The sequence below is a fragment of the Rhincodon typus genome, chromosome 8, assembly GCF_021869965.1.
Source record: "Rhincodon typus isolate 14 chromosome 8, sRhiTyp1.1, whole genome shotgun sequence".
Lineage (NCBI taxonomy): Eukaryota > Metazoa > Chordata > Chondrichthyes > Orectolobiformes > Rhincodontidae > Rhincodon > Rhincodon typus.
The window spans coordinates 67,002,863-67,028,755 of record NC_063339.1 but is presented as its reverse complement, the minus strand read 5'-3'; the positions used below and the strand labels follow the sequence as shown (position 1 = coordinate 67,028,755).

General features: G+C 40.4%; 1 protein-coding gene across 1 annotated transcript in view; it reads right to left on the bottom strand.

The window, feature by feature from the left end:
- The window catches only part of LOC109930456 (cysteine-rich motor neuron 1 protein-like), a 295,898-nt gene that overhangs the window by 46,092 nt on the left and 223,913 nt on the right, over nt 1-25,893 (bottom strand). The window contains exons 4-5 of the mRNA XM_048600447.1: nt 17,091-17,333; nt 2,918-3,100 (exon numbers count right to left, since the gene is read on the bottom strand). Of these exons, the coding sequence (XP_048456404.1) occupies nt 2,918-3,100; nt 17,091-17,333 (426 nt within the window). The remainder of the gene's footprint in view (nt 1-2,917; nt 3,101-17,090; nt 17,334-25,893) is intronic.

Genomic DNA, 25,893 nt, shown 5'->3' with positions numbered 1-25,893 from the left:
CAATGCTGCATTCTATAAATAAACCTGTCATCATGAAATGCATTAGTGTCTAGTTTCACTTACCAGCTTGTAATCAAGATAAAGCCAACAGTGAATAGAACAACAGGCAAGTTATATTTTATGTAAGAATCAACTGGGTGATAGAATTCACCAACTGTTGCACTTTATGTTAAATGGAGTTTGGGAGACCTGTACAGAAGCACTGGAAAAGTTTTCATAAAAAATATTGTGGATGCTCGAAATTTCAAATTAAAACTAAATATGCTGGAAATATTTAGCCAATCTGGCAGCATCCATGGAGAGAGAGACAGAATAATTTCACGTTGATAATTCTTTCCAGTTCCAATGAAATCTGCGACAGGTTTTAAACATGCACAGAAGCATGGAAAGCAGGCAGATGAGAAAAGAACAAAAAGGAAGGTCCAGACAGGGTGAAAGGTTAGAGAGCGTAAATGACAAGAAAGAGGATGGTGCAAGGCATGGTGGGATTATGTAAAGAAACAAACAGGTGGGTCCTGTGTAGGCCCCCATGTCAGATCAGAAAAGCTGTAAAATGCCTAATCGAAAGCTGAGGTGCTGTTTCTCAGTATTACATTGAAGTGCATTATCAAAGTGCAGAGATATAAGGACAAAGTTCAAGAAAGAAGCGCGGAAAACTGCCTGAACAGTGAAGAGCTTGAAATATTTTGTCTAAAATCAATGCAATTGTTCAAGCAATATTTGCAAGAAAGGTAGGGATGGGGAAAGGCGATTTACTCAAGGTGGATGTCAAGTGTTCAGGAAATGTACTGCTCATGTTCAAACAGGCAACAGCTGGTACAGGTTTAGCAGGATCCAGGTGGGGACAGTATGAAGAGTTGGAGTGCCATTTCACTTTTGTTTATTGGTGTTGGTTTTGGTGATTGAGTCATTTAAAAAGCAACTAATTCTGGCTCAATCTCAATTTAGATTTCACCTGCCAAATAAGTGGAAGAAGTGAGTCAAACGGTGGAAGTGGGAACATGTTGAAAACTAGTCCCACATTATAAGATTATTTTGCAAATCTATGGCATGTAGAACAGAAATAAAAGGGATAAAAGGACGGAAACACATTGAGTACGAACATGGAAGGAAAGGCAATGCAATGTTGGCACAGGTTTTAAGACAAATTATGATTGGAAATCTGAAATTTAAACAGAAAGTACTCTGGGAACATTCATCAGGACTGGCAGATCTGGCAAGAGAGAAAATGAGTTTACCAGTCAAGTCAAAGAAGAAGAGTTATATTCAACTCAAGAGTTCAGTCCACACATATGCTGCCAAACTTCCAGTATTTTCTGTTACATTGTAGCTTTACACAGCTGTGCCAAAGGTGAAACACAGTCAAAAAACACTACAGAAGAATGACACGATTAACAAGTATAAATCAAAAACCACGCTACAATTTAATCCACGGCAGGAAAATAAAAAGATGGAGCAATCAATCTTGAGCGATTAGATTCCAGGTTTTTGGGTCATGATAATTTCATTATTATCCAGTCTTCAAGGGAATTGTACAACTTTATTGCAATGATGTTGTAACTTAGTGATTGACTTAAATATTTAATGTGGTCACACAAAATTTGGAACATTTTATGATTGCTGTTGACTTGCAGGGCATTAAGACACTTATATAGCCCATAACCAGGCCACAAAGATAAGAGGCTTGGATACTGCTTCATTTGACAATACCTACAGAGTTGGATTGCCTTTACTACTTCAATCTGAACTGTTCAATGGAAATGAGTTAACAAACTTTAGTAAGTCCACATTTATTGGTGACTTTAAAAAAATTCCAGATCTTTTAAAAAAAAAGTATATAAAAGTATGTATATACATACAAAAATATACAGTAATAATTTAAATAAAAAAATGCTGTTGTATTCTTTGAAGCGAGAATTACAGCACAAGTTAAAATGCTTACTGTATTTTATGCAGCTGTCTTTTACAAACTTGCAATCACCAAAGAGACAAAGAATGAATAAATGTGCAGTGAACCTGATAAAACGACAGAGAATTAAATGGACCTTTCAAAGAAATTAGAAGTTCATCAACTTAAGTATTAATTAACACAGAAACTTTGAAAGCCTGAATCAGGTGCAATTATAGTCTGTTGAAAAGCCATTTAAGCTTGCCATCTTAAAAGACCTAGCTTAATAGCAGCTTCACACTGGCAAGTTGCAGCCATTTTATTTATCTACATATTTATACTACCATAATTGGACAGAAAATTTGGCTATCATTTTTCTACAAAGTATGATTTATATGGATGAAATGTAGGTGCAATAAACACTAATCCTAAATTAATTGACAATGTTAAGGCACTAAAGTTTAATGTGAGGTCACTACTACTCCTTTTGCTTTAATGCATACAATCACCAAAATGCCAGGTCTTTGTTCTGTGGAATCGGTCAGAAATGGTCTATTTCTAGTTAAAGACTGAGGCGTAATCACAACATAAATTCTAGTTGCTTTGGAGTAATCAGCTGTGTTCAATATATTCCATGTGACACAAATGCAGACGATAGTTTCACAGGAGCCAGCTCATTCTCTCCATTGTCTAACCTTCTCACATTCCCACAGGAAACCATTGTCCCTCTAAACATAACATGGTTCCTTTATTAGCAAACAAACAGGATGAAGTTTTCCCTCACGGTTATACACTAATTGTGTATTAATGTGAAATAGTTTCAAGAACTCAATGAATTGTACCATCTGCTCATCTTCTAAAACGAGAGCCGGTGGCCATGTCACTCACTCAATACTCAAACAAGTCAATGGTTTAAATCATATTCGAGCAATATCATTTGTATGCAACAAAGACAGTGGGTTTTTTTTCCCCCCCACTTAAACTAGACTTACCTGCTGATAGATTTTCATTCTGTCAGTGGAAACTTACCCTGGCAAACTGGACAACACTCTCCTTCAGGGATGTAAAAGTTCTCACAATTCAACTCTCCACATTCTGCTTTCGAACATAGCGAGATTCCACCTCGACAGCGACAGAACCAGCAAGCCTCCATGCGATACACCTCCCCGTCTGTGTACTCTGTGCCATTGTAAACACATTTGCGAGCGGCTTCTGAAATAAAAAGGCAAGAATTTTTCAACAATAAGGGCACATCCTCAAGCTTTAGGATTTTATTTGGAATGCAAAATTTGGCCACCAGGGGTCTCCAGTTCAGGGCAGCAGACTACACTATTTTCTCAACATGTTCATTTATTTGTAGAGCATGTACTCTTTCCTGGCAGTTTATTCACTTAAGTGAGCAGTTTAAATAGGCTGATCACATTAAATTGGAAGTTCAGAAAAAGTTTTATTTTTAAAAGGTCTCTACATCATAGAATCTAAAAGATTGGTGGTCAAACATGATGTTGCTGAAAAAGACACTTAGATTTTTTTTTAGCACTTTTTGTGACTATTGGGTATTTCAAGGTAGTTTACAGCCAATGAAATACGTCTTAAAGTATAGTCGCTGTAGTGATGTAAGAAATATGGCACCCAACATACACATACAGCAATGCAATGATGACCAGAGGATCTGCTTTGTGATTGAGAGACAAACATCAGTCAAGGCACAGGGGATAATTCCTCTGCTCTTCTTTGATGGGGTGCTACAGAATCTTTCATATCCCATGCAGTCTGGCAGGTGGGGGTCTTGGATTCAAATTTTATCCAAAAGAAAGCAGCTCTGACAGTGCTGCAGCAGAAAATCATGGCAATCGTGAAGGTCAAGAAACAGGCTTGAAATTTTCTGGGGAAGGACTAAAATAAAAACACTTTTCCAAAACGTTTTCAGTAGAGCTTTAAAACCAGATAGCTACAGAGCTGAAGATGAAAATATTTTACAGAGAAGTCACCAGGAGTCAACAAGTTATGGGCAGTACGGTGGCTCAGTGGCTAGCACTGCAGCCTCACAGCAGCAGGGACCCAGGTTCAATTCCACCCTCGATGACTGTCTGTGTGGAGTTTGTACATTCTCCCTGTGTCTGCGTGGGTTTCCTCCAGGTGCTCCGGTTTCTTCCCGCAGTCCAAAGATGTGCAAATTAGGTGGATTGGCCAGGAAAAATTGCCCGTAGTGTTCAGGGATGTGTAGATTATAGGGGTTATAGGGGGATGGGTCTGGGTGGGATGCTCTGAGGGTCAGTGTGGACTTGTTGGGCCAAAGGGCCTGTTTCCAGACTGTAGGCATTGTATGATTTTATGATAAGTTGTTTTACAACCAGTAATAAGGGAAAGAAGCTTAAAGGGAAAAGAAAGAAAAATGCACTAAGAGCAATAAAAGCTTACCATAGCAGCCAAAAAAATAAATCCAGATCTAGCATTTGTGCAAATGGACCAATTACCAGACACCTGTGATTACTTAGAGGGAAAAGCTCTGCTCTACTGATTTCAGGTTAACTTTCTGGCAGTATTTAGCAGTTTGACTATTTATTCAAAGTAAAATTTGCCAACAAGCAAATTAAGAAAATGCTTGAATAACGGGCTTTTTGCACATTGATTGTAAAAATGATCAAAAGAAGAAATCAAAATTTTGACTTTTAAAAATCAAGTCTTAGAATCCTAACAAGAAAGTTCACAAAAATCTGTACTATTTTTGTGCTGTGAGCAAGAAATATGTTGTATTCAGTAACTTTGAAATTTTATCGAATTTTTTGGTTAAATAAAAAAAGCAGAGACAAAAGGAGCATGAATCTGATGGCATGGTATCAAATTTGGCAGGAAAATGTCTCAAATGCAGAAAAAAACTGACAGGAGTAATGTTATGGCAGCCATCTTTGAAACAGGCAGAAAAAAACCAGCAAGGAATCATATTGATTGAAGCTGCTTTGGGAAAATTTCTACACCTAAATCTTTTGAAAAAGGAGTACCTTTTTATTTCTATGAAGGTAACATATTGGTAAAGGAAAACAAAATCTTACATTGAAAATTGGATTTAAAACTGTAGAAATTTAAATAGCTTTCAGTAGAATCCGTCAAAACAATCTTCACAATAAGAGTCAGCAATGTTTAATCAACAATGAATACAACAAGGTAACAAAACGAGTGTAGTCCAAGCAAGGTAACATGCTAACAATCATTATCTGAATCGACAAAATTACCAACTCCAGTGCTCATCAAAAAACAGTCAATACAATAAAATTCACTGGTACCAATCTTGCCAGAGAAATTCAAGCTATCAGATTTCTTTTGTAGATCAAATTAACAAAAGTGGAGAGCACAATTCTTAAGATTTTGAGCAGCTTCAGCACTGAACGTTAAATCAAATGCAGAATATACTATTTGAGAAGAACATCTGACCATACCTCCTACTGACAACAGATCAATGAGAAACAAGCTAGATTTGAAAACCTCTTAGCAGCTTTTGATCAATATTTCAGTTCAAGGACAAATTAGAACTGTGAGGATTACACTTCACTGAAGTCACTGGACTTTTTCAATCAAAAGAGATGGAACTCGTTGAACAAGCAGTCCAAATTACCATGGATACAGAGTCTAGAAAATTGATTAAGAAACATGATACAGCAAATGTTTGATTGCATGCAGAACATTCTACAGAGTCTGACTACATAAAGCACGATACAGCGTTCAACTAGACTGAAAAATATATTGGATATGACAAGTTCAATGGAAAGACCTGAACAATCTCATGCTGTTTTATCTTATCGCAGGTGTAATTTCAAAACTCTGTATCGGTCTAGACGAAACTGTCCAGCCTTGCTCCAAAAATGCGTTGAGCGTTCGTCGAACGCTCCCTCTTCGTCCACATGCTACCGTCTAAAGTACTGCAATGAAATAAGTTTCTTCATATTGGGTGTAACTACCTGTTGTATTTCCATGCAGAAATAACACCATCACCTGGAGAAGGAACAACAACTTAACTTGTTGTTAACTTAACTATGTTCCTGCAGTTACACCAATCTAAGACCCTTCAGTTGGTAATATCCATTCAGGACATGCGGTCACGCTGCTAGATCGATTAAATCTCTGATCTTGCAGAAGCCAGCAGAGAAAAGGAAAGCTCTCCAACTTCACGTTTTTGAGACATGCCATAGACTTTCCCTGCCCACCTAATGACACAGATGAATGAGGTTCAAGTCTTGGGGGGGGGCGGGGTTGAGGTGGTGGTGGTGGTGAGGGAGCCAAGATCAAAATGAATGTCAATATTGTAAAAAAAAGACTAAAACCAAGTAACTCATTTCAGAATGCATAAAAATGCCAATCAATGGGAGGAAAAGCTTTGGGTAGGAGTGTCATGGCTTTAAGACCCTGGAAAAACCTTATGATGATGGCATGGAGCTGCTCCCCACAGGGATTAAATATCACAAGGGAGGTGGAGTTCAGTTAAAGTGAAGAGTGAAACACACGCAGATAACAGTCTTTTAACGGTACACCAATAGACTCCCAACCTTGTAGTTCACAGGCTGCCATGCATAGTTATCTACAGCGCTAACATACAATGACTAGGGATTTACAGAAGTATAAACTTGAAGAGTTCTTGACTTTACATTACCCTGAATCAGTCTGTCCAGAACTAGCTCTCAGCTGTGACCCTAAAACCACACAAAACACCCACCAACTGAGCTACAGCTGACATGGAATGTAATATTAACCGATTTCCAATACAAGTAAACAACACAAAACATTATATTGATGTGGAATTTGAGATTCCAGTTCATTTAAGCCTCCTAGATGTGACTATTTTGAATTACGGTGTGTTTTTCTCAGATTGAGAAGTACAGGTCATTGAGAAACGTTATTGAAGTACAGCTTATGATCACAAATAAAACTAAGCCATCTCTAAGCACCAATGCAAGGGTTGAAGCAAGTTTACTGTCAATCAAACATCGACAGCTGGTCCTAAAAGTAAAGCTCTGCTTTATAAGTTACACTGCAAATTTGAAAGTGCGGACATCAGAAATTCCCCACCTAAACTCCTACAACACATATCCTGCCAAAATAAAAATGGACATCACTCTGAGTAGAGTGAGGCATTAAAGCAATGGAAGTCAATTGACTAGTTGGAAAATGTGAAGTTAGTGCAATTCTGTGACCATATTCCAGACCTCCAACAATAACTGGATTTCTTCTTTGCTGTGCATTATACAACAATCATGCACACACAAGTCAATCAGCAATGCTGTGGTCAACAGCATTTTGAGTAGAATTGACTCCCTTTTGTTTCAGACTGCCTGCTTCCACCTTCTAAATCAGCATTTTAATTTTAAAAAAGATTTATAGTAGCAGCTGTTGCAATTTGAGCAAAGTACTTCAATAAAAATAATAAATTTATCAAAATTAAATGTCACATTGCAATTATTTAGCCTTACAAATTGAGCAGATACACAACGACAAATCCTGCTTCTTCAAATACCGTCAATGATGAACAGCAAACACAAATATTTCCAATTCTGAAAAAAATTAAAATGTGGTGGTAATTAACTGGAAATCCTTGGTGCACAAATTCCAGGCAGTTCTCAGGAAGGGAAAATTCCTGATTCTTTTGAACTGCATAATTCTGTGTAAAATGTTTGATGAACGCGTAAATCTGCTCTATTCATTTTTTTTTCTCACTGCATTCGTGGCAGTGAAAGCTTTTTGTGGATGAGTGCCTGAGCTACTCAGGGTGAAACCCACCTTCCCCAGACCAGTGGCTTTTGATGTCAGCTTGCTGTCAGGGCATTCATGTGGGTTTAATCTGCAGTGGGCTCAAAAAGGGCAACACAAAAGATTTCAATACTGGTCAGAAAAGAACAGCAGACGTTTATTATCAAAACACTGATCCCTTTCCTGTCAGCTACAATTAACCCAGTACCAAGTGCTGAAGGGAATTATTTTTCACCCTTTGGATGGAACAAAAAATGTAAAACCTTTCCCAACACTGAACTGTTGAACTTTTCAGCTCAAGCATGTGACCAGAAAAAAAAAACCTGTTTAACTTTGCACTTTATTTCAAGATATTTTACAGCCTAAGCATTTTTACAGTGACTGACCTAATAAAGCTTAGCCAGTCAATGCATTTATATCCACAGAAAAGAAAACATAATGAGAGCTGCTATCACATATCCCTAATTGATTACTTTGATCTTTAGTCGTATAAACTAAATTCTGCCCTTTCTCTCCTACAGTTAATGAGTTCCCTCATGGTCTAGTGCTCAAAGTCTGCAACTTTGAATCTACAATTGTATGAGGCTTCCAGTAAGCCTGCCTCAAAAACCAAATTTGCTCGATCCCCTTTCGCAGCCACATTTCTTTCCTGAACATTCCCCTCTCGTCCCAAATCAATCCCTGAGGATTCCAGTCAGGTTTATTTCCCAGCTTTTTTTTAAGGATTCATTTGCAATCACCAATATCTCACTGATGTTTCACTGGAGCATTTTGAATGATTTAAAAACTCTATGCATTGTTTCACATGTGCTCTCAATCTCAAGTACTGCTGAGAAAGGACATTTTGGCAAAGCTTTTTGTCTTGCGCTTATCAGAACATTTCACAAGAATACCAACTCAAGAGGAAAACTAACATTTCTTCAGCATGAGAATACTGATTAATTATCAAGGGGACTCTGATTTCCATGTAGAATGCCTCTGCCAATCACTAATTGAAGAGCTTTGATAAAATGTATCCTTTTTCATGTTCTGTACCGCCAAGCGACTATTTTCCCTCAATCTCTTCCTTTAGCAACACCAGGTTAACCCACGACATTGCTACCTTGCTCGAGTTTCACCTCATCCTTTGCTCAAACTAAGAAGTTTGCATCTTCCTTTCAGAAAGGGTGGAAGTTCGGCAACATGGAAACATGACACGTATGAACAGGCTTGCACATATAAACATGTACACCAGAAAAGCCATTCTCTTGATGTAAAACAAGATGGTATTTAAACTATTGATCCTAAATATCCAATCTGAAAATCAAATTACTCTTTGATTACCCAATCCCAGAAGGCAGCAGAGTGGGGGATGTCATCATTCCATGGAAAGCCAGGAGTCAATGATTAATTTCAGCATCTTCTGTTTTTTGCCTAGGGTGAGTTCAAAGATTTGGAGTTGAAATTCAGTACAAGTCTGTTCTTTCTATTCATGTAGAAATCTCACTAATATTAAATCTAATTTGTCTGATTCAATTAAAAAGCGAAGGGTTGAGTTCAACTTGACCAGGTGACGACAGTGTTCAGATGATAAATTTCATTCCCTGGGTCAATTCACAAACAACAAGCCAAACAAAACTTCCAAACATGAATTTTACCATATCCTTGATTAACTATGATTGTAAAATGTTAAATCAAAAGTTTTTCACAAAATGATACCATTCCATTAAGATGCAAGTTTTTGATAACGATACAAATGAACCCATTGTTCAGCTCTCCTTTATAACACTGCTTCTACTTGTAATGAATATTGGCAAATGGCTCAACCTTAATGACACTGCTCTTGTGTCAGGCGTTTATTCAGCTCATTTCCTTTCTCAGGTATCAGATTTCTTAGTCAACACAAATCCTGGCTCTTTACGCAATGCCATCTACGTAACAGTCAACCGCATGTTGGAAAGTCAAGCATGTATTTGCTTGCAACTTTGTGACTGTGTTATATGCTTTACTGGAAGCTGGAGCACATCAATAGTGCATTTTCCAATGATTCTGAGGTAACTAGGAGGGTATGAAGAATTTTTTTCTTTATTCATTCATGAGACGTGTGCATCGCTGGCCGGCCAACATTTTTTGTCCATCCCTAGCTGCCCTTGAGAAGAAGGTGGTGGTGAGCTGCCTTCTTGTACCACTGGAGTCCATGTGCTGTCAGTTGGCCTACAATGCCATTAGGGAGGGAATTCCAGGAATTTGACACAGCAAATGGCGATATTTTTTCAATTGAGGATGGTGAGTGGCTCAGAGGGGAACTTGAGGGTGGTGGTGTCCCCATATATCTGTTACCCTTGTCCTTTTAGATGGAAGTGGTCATGGGTTTGCTGTCTAAAGATCTTTGGTGAACTTCTGCAGTGCATCTTGTAGATAGGCCACACTGCCGCGACCGAGCGTCGGTGGTGGAGGGAATGGACATTTGTAGATATGGTGCCAACCAAGCAGGCTGCTTTGTCCTGGATGGTGTCAATCTTCTTGAATGTTGTTGCACCCATGCAGGTAACTGGGGAGTATTCCATCACACTCCTGACTAGTGCCTTGAAGATGATGGGCAGCCTTTGGGGAGTCAGGAGATGAGTTACTCGTTGCAGTATTCCTACCCTCTGACCTGCTCTTGTAGCCACTGTGCTTATGTGGCACGTCCAGTTGAGTTTCTGGTCAATGGTAACCCCAAAGAATGTCTGTAGTGGGGAGTTCAGTGATGGTAACACCACTGCATGTCAATGGTTAGATTGTGTCTTATAGGAGATGGCCATAGCCTGGCATTAGTGTGGTGTTACTTGCCACTTGTCAGCCCAAACCTGGACATTGTCCAGATCTTGTTGCATTTGAACATGAACTGTTTTGGTACCTGAGGATCACGAATGCTGGTGAACATTGTGCAATCATTAGCAACATCCCCATTTCTCACCTTATGATGGAGGGATGGTTATTGATGAAGCAGCTGATGATGATTGGGCTTCGCACACTACTCTGAGGAACTCCTGCAGAGATGTCATGGAGTTGTGATGACCTTCAACAACCACAGCTATCCTCCTATCTGCCAGGTATGACTCCAACCAGCGGAGAATTTACCCTGATAGCAATTGATTTCAGTTTTGCTAGGGCTCCTTAATGTCACACTTGGAAGAATGCAGCCATGATGCCATGGGCTGTCACTCTCACCTCACCTCTGAAACTCAGCGCTTTGTCCATGTTTGAACCAAGGCTATAATGAGGTCAGGAGCTGAGTGGCCCTGGCAGAATCCAAATTGGGTGTCAGCAGGTGCTGCTTGATGATCGAGCACAGACTGATGGGGCAGTAATTGGCCAGGTTGGATTTGTCCTGCTTTTCGTATACAGGACAGACCTGGGCAATCTCCCACATTATCAGGTAGATGCCAGTGTTGTAGCTGTACTGGAACGACGGCAGGTCCTGGAGCCCAAGTCTTCAGTATGTTTGCCGGAATGTTGTCAGGCCCCATAGCCTTTGCACTATCTAGTGTCTCCAACTATTTCTTGATATCACATGGAGAAATATGAATTGGCTGTAGAATGATATCTGTAATGTTGAAGACCACTGGAGGAGGCCATCTATTCGGCACTTCTGGCTGAAGTTTGTTTTGAATGCTTCAGCCTTATCTTTTGCACTGATGTTCTGGACTCTCCCATCATTGAGGATGGGGATATTTGCGGAGCTTCCTCCTCCAGTGAATTGTTTAATTGTCCACCACCATTCACGACTGGATGTGACAGGACTGCAGAGTTTAGATCTGATGCACTGATTGTGAGATTGCTTATCTCTGTCTATCACTTGCTGCTTTCGCTGTTTGGCATGAAAGTAGTCCTGTTTGGTAGCTTCTCCAGGTTAACTCCTCATTTTTAAGTATACCTAGTGTGCTCCTGGTATGCCCTCCCTTCATTCTCCATTGAACCTGGCTTGATGGCTTTGGTAGAGTGAGGGATATGGTGGGCCATGTGGTTGCAGATTGTGCTGGAGTACAGTTCTGCTGCTGTTGATGACCCACATGGATCTCATGGATGCCCAGTCTTTAGTTACTAAAAGTCTGTCCCATTTAGCACGGTGATAGTGCCACACAACACGATGGAGGTTATTCTCAGTATGAAGGCGGGACTTCACATCCACAAGGACTGTGAGGTGGTCGCTCTTACCGATACTGTCAAGAACAGATGCGTTTGCCTGCTGCACATTGTTAAGGATGAAGTGAAGTATGTTTTTCCCTCTTGTTGGTTCCCTCACCACCTGCTGCAGACCCAGTCCAGCAGCTGTGGCTTTTAGGATCTGACCAGCTTGATCAGTCATACTGCTGGCAAGCCACTCTTGATGGTGGACAATTAAATCTTTGACCCAGCGTACATTTTGTGCCCTTGCTACCCTCAGTGCTTCCTCCAAGTATTGTTCAACATGGAGGAGTACCGATTCATCAGCTGAGGCAAGACAATACGTGGTAACCTGCAGGAGGTTTCCTTGCCCATGTTTAACCTGAAGCCATGAGACTTCATGGGATCTGGAGTCAATGTTGAGAATTCCCAGGGCAACTTCTTCCCAACTATATACCACTGTGCCACCACCTCTGCTGGGTCTGTCCTGCTGGTGGGACAGGATATATCCAGGGATGGTCATGGTGGTGTTTGGGACATTGTCTGTAAGGTATGATTCCACGAGTGTGACTATGTCATGCTGTTGCTTGACTAGTCTGTGTGACAGCTCTCCCACTTTTTGCATCAACTAGGGTTGGGCAGGGCTGTTTCTGCTGTTGTCTTTTCCAGCATCTAGGTTAATGCCAGGGTGGTCTGTCTGGTTTCACCTTCGTGTTACGATTTATCCAATTGAACGGCTTGCTAGGCCATTTTAGGGGACAGTTGAGATATACGTAGGCCAGACCACATGAGGACGGCAGATTTCCTTCCCTGAAGGATGTAAGAGAGCCAGATGGGTTTTTCCAACAATCGACAATGGTTTCATGGTCATCAGTACATTCCTAATTCTTAATCTGTATACATTTACCAATACAGCCGTGAATTCATCCATTAATCAGAGGAGTTAGAAGATGTAGGTATTATGAATGTTACGTCAGAAATTGAACGAGATTAAAAGATGTTGCGTTACCTTTTTAATGGCCTAACCGATTCTTGGCAGAAATAAGAAAATCCATGTCCAATTCAATTTAGAAATTTGAAATTGAAGTTCTGCAGGCAATGTCAACGATTAACTTTAACTTCATATTTTTAGAATGTTAGCTTCTCCTTGTCCAGTTTTAATTTCCTTATGCCAGCAAATCAGGTTGCACTATTATTTAGGCTAGATTTATTTCCTGCCATATCAAATGATTTGGCCATCATTTCTCCTGACCTCATTTGAGGTTTGGGCCATGAAGTTTGATTAGATTGGTTCACGCTTCTGAGTGTAGCACTGCAGTGGTTTGTCACTGCCTTCTGCAGGATGGCTGATGAGGAGACCTCCTACTCTCATCACCTGCCATTAGCAATATTGGAAGGTCTTTTACATACTGACAAAGAACCTGCTTGGCCGTATCACAAATACACCTTTAATGAGCAACAAGTCTTGGCATGGGACTCAAACATGTTACCTCTGGCTGAGAGGTAGGGACCCCACTATGACTTTGCCACAAAATTTTCAAAACAACCTGGTAAACTGATTTTTATTTAAAAGTAAAGCTGGCCCATAGATGATGCAGAGACCTCAGTGTTATGTTTCTGTATTGAATCCAACTAAGATTGCTTTGCTCTAATAAAACTGAATTCAATGTTGATTAAAGGCTCAGTTGACCTCTTGGTAGAGCAACACAATATCCTATAATCCAATGGATGCCATGATATAATCATTTCACAGCATGCAAGCATTGAAATTGTATCCAGCATCACTTAATTCCTTGGTAACAGATAAATAAAGAGGAGCAAATTTGTCAATTTTTGTAAACCACATGAATTATTGGAAGACTGTGACTTTTTTTTAAAAGCCCTTACATTTTTTGTTTTAGCTACTTTAGAAGGCACTGGAGTTGATTTAAACCAGATGGAAATGGTTAAAATTTATGCTAATCTTGTTTCAAAAGTCAAGAGCATTCTTTTTCTTTTATGGTATGTGGGTATCACAGTTTGTTATCCATCCCTAATTACTCCGAAACTGAATGCCTTGCAAGGCAGTTAAGAGACAAGTAGCAGCAGGCAAAATGAAAGGAAAGGGAATTTTAAGTGCTTGTATCAGTCAGTTCACAAATGGTGGATCAACTCAGAATCCAGTTCAAGAGCAAAACACTGAATGCTGGAAATCCAAAATAAAAACAAAAGTTGGAATTGCTTAGTGGGTATTCAGTGGAGAGAAACAGATTTAACATTTCTGATTGCCGATCTTTCATCAGAACCAGCACATAATCCCTTGTCTGATGGATGATGAAGTTGAGGGAACAAAACAAAGTTGCTGGAAAAGCTCAGCAGGTCTGGCAGCATCTGTGAAGGAAAAAACAGAGTTAACGTTTCAGGGCCGGTGACCCTTCCTCAGAACTCACTGGATCCGAAACGTTAACTCTGCTTTTTTCCTTCACAAATACTGCCAGACCTGCTGAGCTTTTCCAGCAATTTCAGTTTTGTTTCCTGATTTACAGCATCTGCAGTTCTTTCGGTTTTTATTGGTGAAGTTGAGGGGCTGCAAAGGCACCAATGATAAAACTTTCTGCATTCTGTTGCAACATCCCACCATTAAACAGAGTCGAGATTCAGGCCACCACCACCAATCATCACTGTCCCTGCATGTGATAGCCCTGTGCTGCAGAACACCCGCAGATGCCTTGGCACAGAAGCCAATCTTGCATTCGTCACTTAATCGAACACGCAAAGGGAGAATGACAAATAATGCAAATGTTGAATATCTGGAGCCAAACTAAAACAGCTGAAAAAGTGCAGCAGCTCAGACAATGACTGAAGAGAACAAACAAGGTGATGCTTTGACTGTGTGAACTCTATTAAAATTGGAAGGTATTGCAGATGGTCAACACTTAAACAGACATTGGACAACGGGAAGGAACAGGAGACGAAGTGGCCTGCACTGTCTTCTTTCATGTTGTACTGTGTTAAGCACGCTGTGATTGTACACCTGAAGAACCTTCTAATGGTCAGTTCAGGTTCCCGTATTGATGAAATTCCATCTGTAACTTGCATTGGAAAGAAGGGGTCCAACTGATATGTCTGCCAAAGGAAGTATACTTCTCCTCACTCTGTGGGTATGGGTGGTGTGCCTGGTGGAAAGGAAGGCGTGTGGCACATCTTGGTCATCTTTCACATGCTCTCTACCTTTTCTGAGCAAGTTGGTTATTGATGCCAGTGAAGACAGCAAAAGTAATAATTGACACAGACAACTCATAAATGCTGAAAGATAGAGAAGAAAACAAAGTTACAAGTATCATCCAGAAGTCTAAAGCTACTTAGTATTCAAACGTGTGGGCCTATCAAGTTTAACGTTTAAAGATTAAAGTTTGACCAAACCATGCCCCAGTCAATTTTTGAGAGTTGTGCACTCACCATCCATGGACCAGGAAACAGATTTATGTGTTTTCTTCTTTTCAGTAGCTTTGTAACGCTGCCACTTGCTTCAGATGAAAGCTTGCAATCACCAACTCAGGCTTGACCTGGAAATTGAGCAGGGTGCAAATCCATGGACAACAGGTGCAGGCAGGTCACACTAGTCCCCATTGTGCATAGTAGGATATAGTAACAGGATGTAGGCAGAGGCAACATGAGAACAAGGACATGGTGAAGGATAACTAGAAAGTCGACTCTGATGGATTCTGCAAGTATGTAAAGATCTGTAACATGCAAGGTTCTGAACTTTTGTTGATGCAAGAAGTTTGGCAACAACACAAAACTGGAGCTCATTGATGGAAGTGGGAAATTCTCTTTCATATTCACGTTTGTGTGTTGTAATTCAGTGAAAATAATTGTTTTTAAGCATGTACCAAAGAATCCCCCTCGCAAAGAATTATACATGTAACGAAATGCTATTGGACATCAATTATCATCTATCAAATTTGAAGAACCAGGAAAACACTGCATTTGCATATAGCTACGTGCATGTTGTATTGATGACAATCTTTTGTCTTGCAAGGTGACTGTTTGCATGTGGTGGTCAACCTGGTGTTAAACATCACTCAGTGCGACTCAGGAACCCCAAGCTGGCATGGCAGCCTGTGCCTCAACTGTTTCACAGGAAGCCAGTGGACCAGGAAGGTGGGCCTCTGTTCTCTCTGCACCTTGTTCACAGCTAGCTGAGCTTTTTCATTTTGCTTGCCTGTTCCAATGCCCTTATGAAAATTCAGCCTTTGATAAATTATAACTTTTCTATTTGCTTGGATTTGTGCTTTCTGCTTTCATTCCACATTATTTCAATATACCCATGTATCTGCATCCAAAGTGTATTGTTATAAAGAGATTTTATTGAGTCCTCAGTATTTATACTGGACATATTTGATGCGATCATATTTGGTGTAGTTGGTGATTTACATGATCAAAATCTTTTGATGCCAATTAAACCTTGAAGTGGACAAATCAAAATCCTTCAGGAGATCTGTGTTGTCATGTTAGTTCATACAGAAATCAGTAGAGCTATTTGCCTGTTTTAAATGTACACTGCTGAACTGATAGCCACTGCGTTCAGTTGTGCTATGTAAAAATGGTATTGAATACAACATTACCTTTTTGCACTCAACAGAGCTTTGATCTAATAATAGCATCAATGAATCTTCTCCAGTCTGGCATTGTTCTAGATGAAATCATAACTACCATTTCAAAACAGCTTTTGACAACTCACTCCAACATGTGCATCAATGACTTACATCTCCTGTAAACTGGCTTAGTGAATTAGCCAACTTGGTGCATCATTGAGTTTTCAGTATTCCACCAATGCTTTTGATCTTGCTTTATGCTGTATAATGATACCTACAACTAAGGAGTAGTAGGGCTGTAACAAATACTGAGAGTTCAAGAAAGAATAAAATCAAAACAAAATATTGCAAATCCTCGAAACCTGAAATGAAAACTGAAATGCTGGAAACATTATGTGTATCAGATTGTATCTGTAGACAAACAAGTAGAATAATGTTAATTTAAGACTAATGTCTTCCCATAACTCCCATTGCTTCTTAGCCAAAGCTAGCACTAAGCTATTCAAGATGCTATAAGGTTCTGTGATGAAAGAATTACAGTATAAGAGGGTGAACCTTTAAGGGTTGAATGTCTTTATCTTCCTTTTGTATTTTTAAACAAGCCAGCAGTGCAGCACAAGTGGAAAATAGGAAACATGTTACATGATGAAGTCATTGTTTTACTTTAATATATCGCTACTTTTCTATAAATTAACATTAACAAATTTTGATCGCATCAATATGAAATGCACAAAAGCCAAATATTTTGGAAGCAATACCTGGTCTGCATTCATAGATGTCACAACATTCTCCTGGTAATCCTGTTGCTTCAGAAAGCAGAACACGTTGGTGAGTAAAGGGACAGCTCTCCTCTTTGCAGGCTTCCTTGTTACACTTGCAGACACTTGGTGTTGGACAGCACTGGCCTGGTGGGGTGTATCCTTTAACAAGTACTGAATCCTCAGGGCAAAGAGATTCAAATTGTACTGGGCAGCGTTCGTTGGAACAATCCCATGTGTCAACTGAGTGAAGGGAGAGGAACAATGTAAGAAGTTGAATCCTGTACACTGTTGAGTACTGATCAATATCATATCATTTTCAAATACAGTTTAAAATACATTTAGTCATTTAGGTCAAGCAAAACCAGCAATTGTGACAAAAGCAGCAATATATCAGTAACATGTACAACTTTTACAATTTTGTGATTGTTATTCTCTGTACAACTGAAAATAAACTAGTCCTTCTTTACTGCACGAGAGCTTTGCATCCTACATTGGAAAGGCAGACAAATCAATGCAGCCATTAACAGGCCAGCTTCCTGTGTATTTTTTCATAATTAAGGGAGCACATTCACCTGGCTCATCTCTGAAACTCGTTATACTATCTTGAAGTGATAGAATATCAATCTTAATGCAGATCAAACTATGGAAATGAAGTCTTTTGCTTTGGAAAGCTAGAACAATTGGACCTTGAGAACTTTGATAAATTGTGAACTTTGGAAATGGATAGCTGCAATGGGTGCCACATGCACATCGGACTTTGCATTTTACAGGAAAGTGTAAGTTGGGAATTTCTACCCCCATGCCTCTGATTTGTAACGTTATTGATCTAATATCCAGCTATAATTAAATTATGTACCATTACATCATAATTCATAATTCATGACATACATGACGTCATTCAGCCCATTGAGTTCATACATAAGACCATAGAAAATAGGAACAGGAATAAGCCATTCGCCCCCTCGAGCCTGCTCAACGGGATCATGGCTGATCCGATATTCCTCAAATACACTTTCCTGCATTTCCCCATAACTTTCATCCACGTACCAGCTCTGTGTAACTTATTGGAATTTTTCCTAGTGAAAATTTTATTCTTTGATTGCCATTTCTCTGGACCAGATTATTCAGGCACTTGGTGTCCTATGTTACCAAGCTGAACTTCTAAATATGTTTGCCGTCATCAAGCTTTTCTGTGTGCACCTCTGTAAACAGCTTAAATGCTGCCAAAACCCTCATCGATCACTCTGTTCCCTCTCGACGTACCTATTCTAAAGCTCTCCTGATCAGCTTCCCACTTGGCCTCCTCAAGAATCCAGAGCTCATTCAAACCTCTGTTGTCTGTATCCTGTCTTGCAACAATTGCTGTTCAATGATCACTGGCTTACATCAGTCCGGCACTGTCTAGCTTTTAAATTTAGGTCTTCAGTTATCAAATCCCTTCATAACCATCTTATTGATGCAAAGTTCTTGAGGCCTTCAAGCCTCTGTTATCTCAGGGCACCTTCTACTTCTCAACTTTTGTCCATCTCTAGTTAATTCACCCATGTCTATCCTCTAAGCTTGGAAATTAGCTCCATAAATGTCTTCATTTCTCTAGCTCCTTACTCAAGATATTCTTTATGACTTCCTTTTTAACCTGTCCAAATATTCTTCTGTGTCTGGTGTCAAATGTTGGATAATGCTCCTTTTGGGTGCCTTGGATATTTTACAATATTAAAAGTGCAACTTCAGAGCAAGTTCATGTTGTGTGCGGTGTACACTGTATTTAGAATCTGAAATATTGTTTCAAATGTTAGTGAGGCTTGTGTCAGTCTAGGTGAAGATTTGAGGACTGAAAGATAAGAATCATTTCCACCCAAGAGCTGCCAGTACCATGTTTTTAAATATAACTTTATTTATATTACATCTTTCACGTTGGGCAATGAACAAAAGTGCTTTAGGAGATTAGAATTGGATAAAATTTAACACAAAGTTAAATAAAGAGATGTTGGGAGGGATAACTCAGAGATGTAGGTCTTGAGGGAGAGCAGAGGTCATGGAATGATGCAATGCTTGGCTGCAATGAAAACTAGACCTTTTGTTAATATGTGCTTGGGGCCCATATCTTTAAGACAACTCCTGTTCTCCAAACATCATCATTTTGGGTTATTGGAGCGAAACAGTCAACTTCTGCCAGGTTTTGGGCAGATTTGTATTGTTCATTTGTGCTCCCATCAAGCACAATAACTCAATCTCATCTACAAAAATCACAAGGAGAAGACTTTCTTCCCAAGGCTTTGGACAGGACTCAAGTCCAATTTGTAGAACAGGAAGGGAAGTATTCAAAACCAACTACTTTGTTGACTGTTATTTCAATTAATTCGCTTTCAAGCAATGCAATACAGTTGGTTATACGTAACGTAATAGGAAGTCCTGATACCTAATCCAGTGCTATCTGAACTGAAGAGAATCATAAATCAAGGTAATGAAAAATGCCGCTAACTCTTTTCCATTTATTGGTTTTAATTGCATTGCAAATAATTTTAAGCAATATGCTGAAGGCAAAATTAGATCAGTTATTTAAAAAAAAGCATAATATAGTGTCACACTAATCCAGTTTTGACAACTACTTCACTTATTTAATTAACTGAAGCAGCAATGAGAGCCTATTTCATTGGCCATGTGGAACTAATACTGTGCACAGAAGTCTTAGTGCAATCGTGTAAAAGTAAAGCAGACGACTCCAGATTTCTCTAATTTGCGGAACACACATTCTTTAGAAGATTTGCATCTTCAATCCATTTTAATTTGAACTCTAGTGACTATGCCTTCCAGAAAAATCCTACTAGAGCTGCAGTGTTTTGTGACACAAAGTTATTGAATGGCACTGTATTCAATGCAAAACGCTTTCTAACAGTACTCAAAAATGATGTGTCCTGTTTACTTTTTTAAGACTCTAACAGGCAGTCAGCAATTAATGAAATGATCAAATTAAAGAATGTGAGATGATGCTCCCCCAAAAACACACAGGCTTTACGAGGCCAGTAATTCATAAACACTATTCATCTACATGAAGCAATTGCTGTGAAGGAACTGGTTTATACATTCAATTCTACTCCGCTATTCTATTCTTTGCTTTCTCATTGTACAGTCACACCGCTGAGCAAAATTAGTCTTCTGCAGACAGCAATCAAACTAACAATGTCTTTCAGCTATAAAACAAAAATTAGCATTTATATAAAATGTTTCACAATCAAGGAAACCTCAAAGTGCTTGGTATCCAATTAATTGTGGTCCCTGCTGCAATGTCAGAAAGACAGCAGCTAATTTGCATACAACAGACCTCCCACAAACAGCGGAAATATATAGCAGCAGTGGGTCATTCAGCCCTTCAATGCTGCTCTGCTACTCAATACATTATAGCTGATCATCCACTTCAATGCTTCTTTTCCTACACTCTTCCCCAAATCCCTTTACAATGCGGAGATGCCGGTACTGGACTGGGGTAAACAAAGTCAGACGTCACCAGTTTATAGTCCAATGGGTTTATTTGAAATCACAAGCTTTCGGAGCGCTGCTCCTTCATCAGGTGGAGTGGACAGAAGTGCACAGACACAGACTTATAGGCAGAGACTTGATGGTAATTCTCTTAATGACACTCTTAATTACCCGGAATTATCTTGCCATTGTCTCTCTGCCTATATAGTCTGTGCCTGTGCACTTCTCTCCATTTCACCTGATGAAGGAGCAGCGCTCCGAAAGCTTGAGATTTCAAATAAACCCATTGGTCTATAAACTGGTGCTGTGACTTTTGACCACATCCCTTTATGTCATTGAAATAGCAATAAAGGATTAAATATGAATTTGTTTCAGTTAAGTTGGTCAAAGGATAAATATTGATCTGGACACCACAGGGTTTTCACGCTGATCCACATGTGCAAGCTCAGCTTATTACCTCACCGCCAAGAGAGAACATCCAACCACACAGTCTCTACACTGTACTGCAGTGGAATGTCAGCTCCATTCAATTAAAAGTTGAATGGCTAAAAATTCAGGTGTCGTCCAGCTGTATGCAGTGAGGCACACAAGTCAATGCCCAATATCTTGCCAGTATGCATCATCTCGGGTATTCTAAATTTGGTACAGCAAAGGATGGTTACTGGTTGAGGAGGGTGATTCACTGATGACATGCCTGATGACTCTGCTTGGGGGCATCATGCATATAATGAAAACAGATATATAAAAGCAGATCACCGACTTAGCAGTGTTTCTAAGTGTGGTGATCTGATTAATGCTGGGCCATCCTACCACCCTGATGGTGTGGACTATCCTCCAGAGCTGGTGATAAGAAGAGGGAGAGAAAAAGGCAGAAGGGATGTGAAAGGAAAGAGGCAGCTTAACAACAACCTTATTGGGCAGGCCATCAATAGACAACTCATCCAGCTGTGATAGCTGCATGCCTCATTCCCAATTTCCCAGTTACTAAGAGTTCCAAACTTTTCCTTCATTACTGATGATCGCACTACAAAAACACCACCACACAGTAAACAGTCTTCATTAAATCTGTAAATCAAAGCACTCCATACTGGATATAAACTTCAACTATTTAAAAATAATGTTTTCCTGGGACGTGGACACTGCTGACAAGGACAGAAACTGTTGCCCATTTCTTGAACAGAGTAGCTTGCTAGGCCACTCCAGAAGGCAAACCAAGAATCAATTACATCGCATTGCGCCTGGAGTCACAGAGGTCAGACGAGGTCAGGAAGCAGGTTTTCTTCCCCAAAAGGACACCAGTGAAGCAGCTGGGTTTTTACAACAATTGACGATAGTAACGGTGTCTGTGATAAAACTGAGACTAGCTTTCAATTCCAGATTTTATTAGTTCAATCTATATTCCACTGGATGCCACGGTGGGATTTGAACTCTCAGCCCCAGAACTGGAATTACTCAGCGAGTGACATTATCACTCCTAAACTAATCACTGGATATCTTTTGTGTATTTGCTCACCCTAGTGTTCCTAATGACTTTCAATGAAACAGGCTTCCAGATAACCTTGAGTGGAGTCATAGCTTTCTGGTTGGACTGACTGACCGACCGACCAAAGTCATGGTACTGGCAGAGCGGCTGTGATGGGAGGGCAAATGCCATTGTTCTGAGGTTTAAAGCTCCATGCAAGCATCCATTGGGATGAACTACTGGCCCTTCCATTCTGGCCATCGCAGGATGGCAGCACTTTGAACTTCCATGACAGGAGCCTGGCCTTCCACCACATTGAGTGAGTCCTGCCTGTGCTGCAATGGAATCAGAGACATTGACCACCACATGATAGCAGGGTACATTATGGAGATGTCTGTCACTTCCATGCCGGAAAGGATGCTCTCTCCAAACTCTGGGCAAAACCAAGTACAATGCTGGAGCTGGGCTCTTCCATGCTCCTTAGCATTGACTTTAGACTTATACAGTCATAGTCATACAGCATGGAAACAGACCCTTCGGTCCAACCATGCCGAATATAATCCCATACCAAAATAGTCCCACCTGCCTGCTCCTGGCCCACCAAACCTCTCCTATTCATGTACTTAACCAAGTGTCTTTTAAAACACTGTAATTGTGCTTGCATCTACCACTTCCTCAGGAAGCTCATTCCACACGCGAACCACCCCTTGGCAAGATTCCCAATGTACGAAGCAGTATGAATGGATACCCATCATTTCAGTTTCTAGAGCCTCCCTAATACAAGTTCCTTAACCAAGCCTTCACCAATAGGGCTCATGTATGACTGACCCCCCTGAGGGAGCTGGCATTGAATTAGACTTGGCTCCTGGTCTGGCTCCAGGCCGCTCATGCTCATTGTCTCACCACATGCAGATCCCACTTCTAAAGCTGTGCATGACAGATTAACTTTTTAAACAGCCACCAGTCACTTTTTAAAAAATATTAAGTTTATATTGTCAAGGCTAATGTTAAGCAGGTGGCGGGAATGGATTAAGTATCTTGAGTACATGCAAAGGTAGTTCATTGTCCAGAGTTTTAGAAGGCAGAACACAGATACATAATGCAGACTTCTGTAAATAAGGGAACAGACAGAGTCGACAAGGTAGGTGTTGAGAACTGGGGGACTCTCAAAATAGGGGACACAGTTGAGAGTAAGAGGGCACTCATTTAAAACTGAGATGCAAAGGAATTTCTTCTCCCAAAGGTAGTGAATGGCTGGAATTTCCACCTCAGAGATTTGTGAAGGCTAGATCAGTGAAAGTATTCAAAGAGAAGGTAGGTAGATTTTTCAAATATTCAAGGGATTCGATGGCTATGCTGAGTTGGTCCGAAAGAAGAGCTGAGGCCTGGGGCAATTGGCTATGATCTTGTTGAACGGCAGGGCAGACTTGAGGGCCCTCTTTCTTACATAACAAATAAAGGATTTTCATCTAGCTTGTGGGTGAAGGAGATGGAAAGTTAAGCTATACATGCCTTTCAAAAGCATTGTAAAAGGAGGAGGGTTAGAGCATGGCAGAAAGAAAACAAAGATGAAAGCATGGGCGGGATGTGTCTGGGGAGATGAAAACATCTCAGGGGCATGGTTAAATAAGTGGAACTAAATTATTTTTAAAAAAAAATCTCTTATCAATCATCCATGATTAAAGTCTGCAAAAATGGGTGTGGAACAGTGTGGTGATTTGCTGCAGGGAACGAGAAGAGTTAGTAAAAAGGAAAGCTGTGCGTGAGCTGCTTTGTCAGATGTAGTTTGGTCTAGGAGTTAGCGGTGAAAGTGCTGAAGAATTCAGGATTCAGAACCTCAAGGATACATGTGGAGTGTCAAAGTGGGAGAAATTCTCTGCATGCGCCGAAGTTGGAGTTGCCATAGTAAAACAGTGGAGGTACAGCAGTGGAAGAATATGGAAAATTAGACCCCAGTGAGAGTGACAGAATGAAAAAGATGATGAGCAGACATTGTTTGAGGAATTTCTAATTTAGTGAAATATGTTAATATATTGGCAGGTTTGGTGGCACAATTACTAATTTGAATTTCTACAAACATATTAAGTTTGCAGTTGTGATTGTTAGTAGAGGTAGTGGCATGGTGGTAATTACACTGCACGAGTAATCTAGAGGGCCAGTCTAATCTGGAATTAAAAATCACGCAGTTCGAAGTGGGCTAGACATGCTGGTCTTGCCAACATCACCCACACATGCAATAATTTAATAAATGTGGTTTTTTAAATATATTCCCACAGGATGCAGGTGATGACTATGAACCCATTGCCAATTGTTGGAAAAATCCCATCTGGTTCACTAATGTCCTTGAGGGAAGGAAATCTGCCATCCTTACCTGGTCTGCCCGACATGTGATTCCAAAGTGCAGTCACTGTTGAGAAGCTAGAAACACAGTAGCCAGTATTTTTCCAGCAAGATCCCATGAATGTCAATGTAATAATGATTTGATAAATAGTTTCGGTGACATTGATTGAGGAATAACTATTAGCCAGCACACCAAACTCAACTACTCAGCTAAAGAAGGCAGAACAGTGGCTCAGTGGTTAGCCCTGCTGCCTCACTGCGTCAGGGACCTGGGTTTGATTGTGTGAGGAGTTTGTAGATTCTCCGTGTCTGTGTGGGTTTCTTCCGGGTGCTCCGGTTTCATCCCACAATCCAAAGATGTGGGGGTTAGGTGGATTGGTGAGGCTAAATCGCTCAGTGTCCAGGGATGTGCAGGCTAGCCATGGTAAATGCAGGGTTACGGGGACAGTGTTAGTGGATAGGTCTGGGTGGGATGCTGTTTGGAGGATCAGTGTAAACTTGATGGGCTGGACAGCATCTTTCTGCAACAGAGAGATTCTATGATTTGTTGGTCATCCCAAATTGCCCTTCAACTGAGTGGCTTGCTTTGCCATCTCATAGGGCAATAATTAAGAATCACTACATTACTTGCACATGTAGGTCAGACAAGGCAAGGTTGGAAGATTTCCTTCCCTAAAGTATGTCGATGATCCAGATGGATTTTTGCAACAACTGAAGAGAGATTCATTGTCACTTTGCTGAGTTTTCATTTCCATACTGTTTCTTAAAAAAGAGTTAACGTTTCTCTGTTCTGAGGAAGGGTCACCGGACCCGAAACGTTAACTCTGTTTTCTCCTCCACAGATGCTGCCAGGCCTGCTGAGCTTTTCCAGCAACTTTTTTTTTGTTCCTGATTTACAGCATCCGCAGGTCTTTTGGTTTTTATTAAAAAAGAATTAATCTGATTAATTTAAATTTCCTCTGGTTGTGATGGAATTTGAACCTAGTCTACAGATGAATTAACTTTGGCCTTTGGATAACTGGTCCAATCACATGACCACCATGTCCCTCAAGTATCTGACAAAGAATACATTCAATCTTGAAAGCCCTGAGCATTTTAAACCAACCCTTCTGTTTTTTGTGCTGTGAACATTTGTCTAAGTCTAACTTAGAGATAGTAGGAATTGCAGATGCTGGAGAATCTGAGATAACAAGGTGTAGAGCTGGATGAACACTGCAGGCCAAGCAGCATCAGAGGAGCAGGAAGGCTGACGTTTCGGGCCTAGACCCTTCTTCAGAAATGGGGGAGGGGAAGGGGGTTCTGAAATAAATAGGGAGAGAGAGGGTGAGGCGCATAGAAGATGCATAGAGGAGAAGATAGGTGGGGAGGAGACAGACAGGTCAAAGAGGCGGGGATGGAGCCAGTAAAGGTGGGTGTAGGTGGGGAGTTAGGGAGGAGATAGGTCAGTCCAGGGAGGACGGACAGGTCAAGGGGTCGGGATGAGGTTAGTAGGAAGGAGATGGGGGTGGGGCTTGAGGTGGG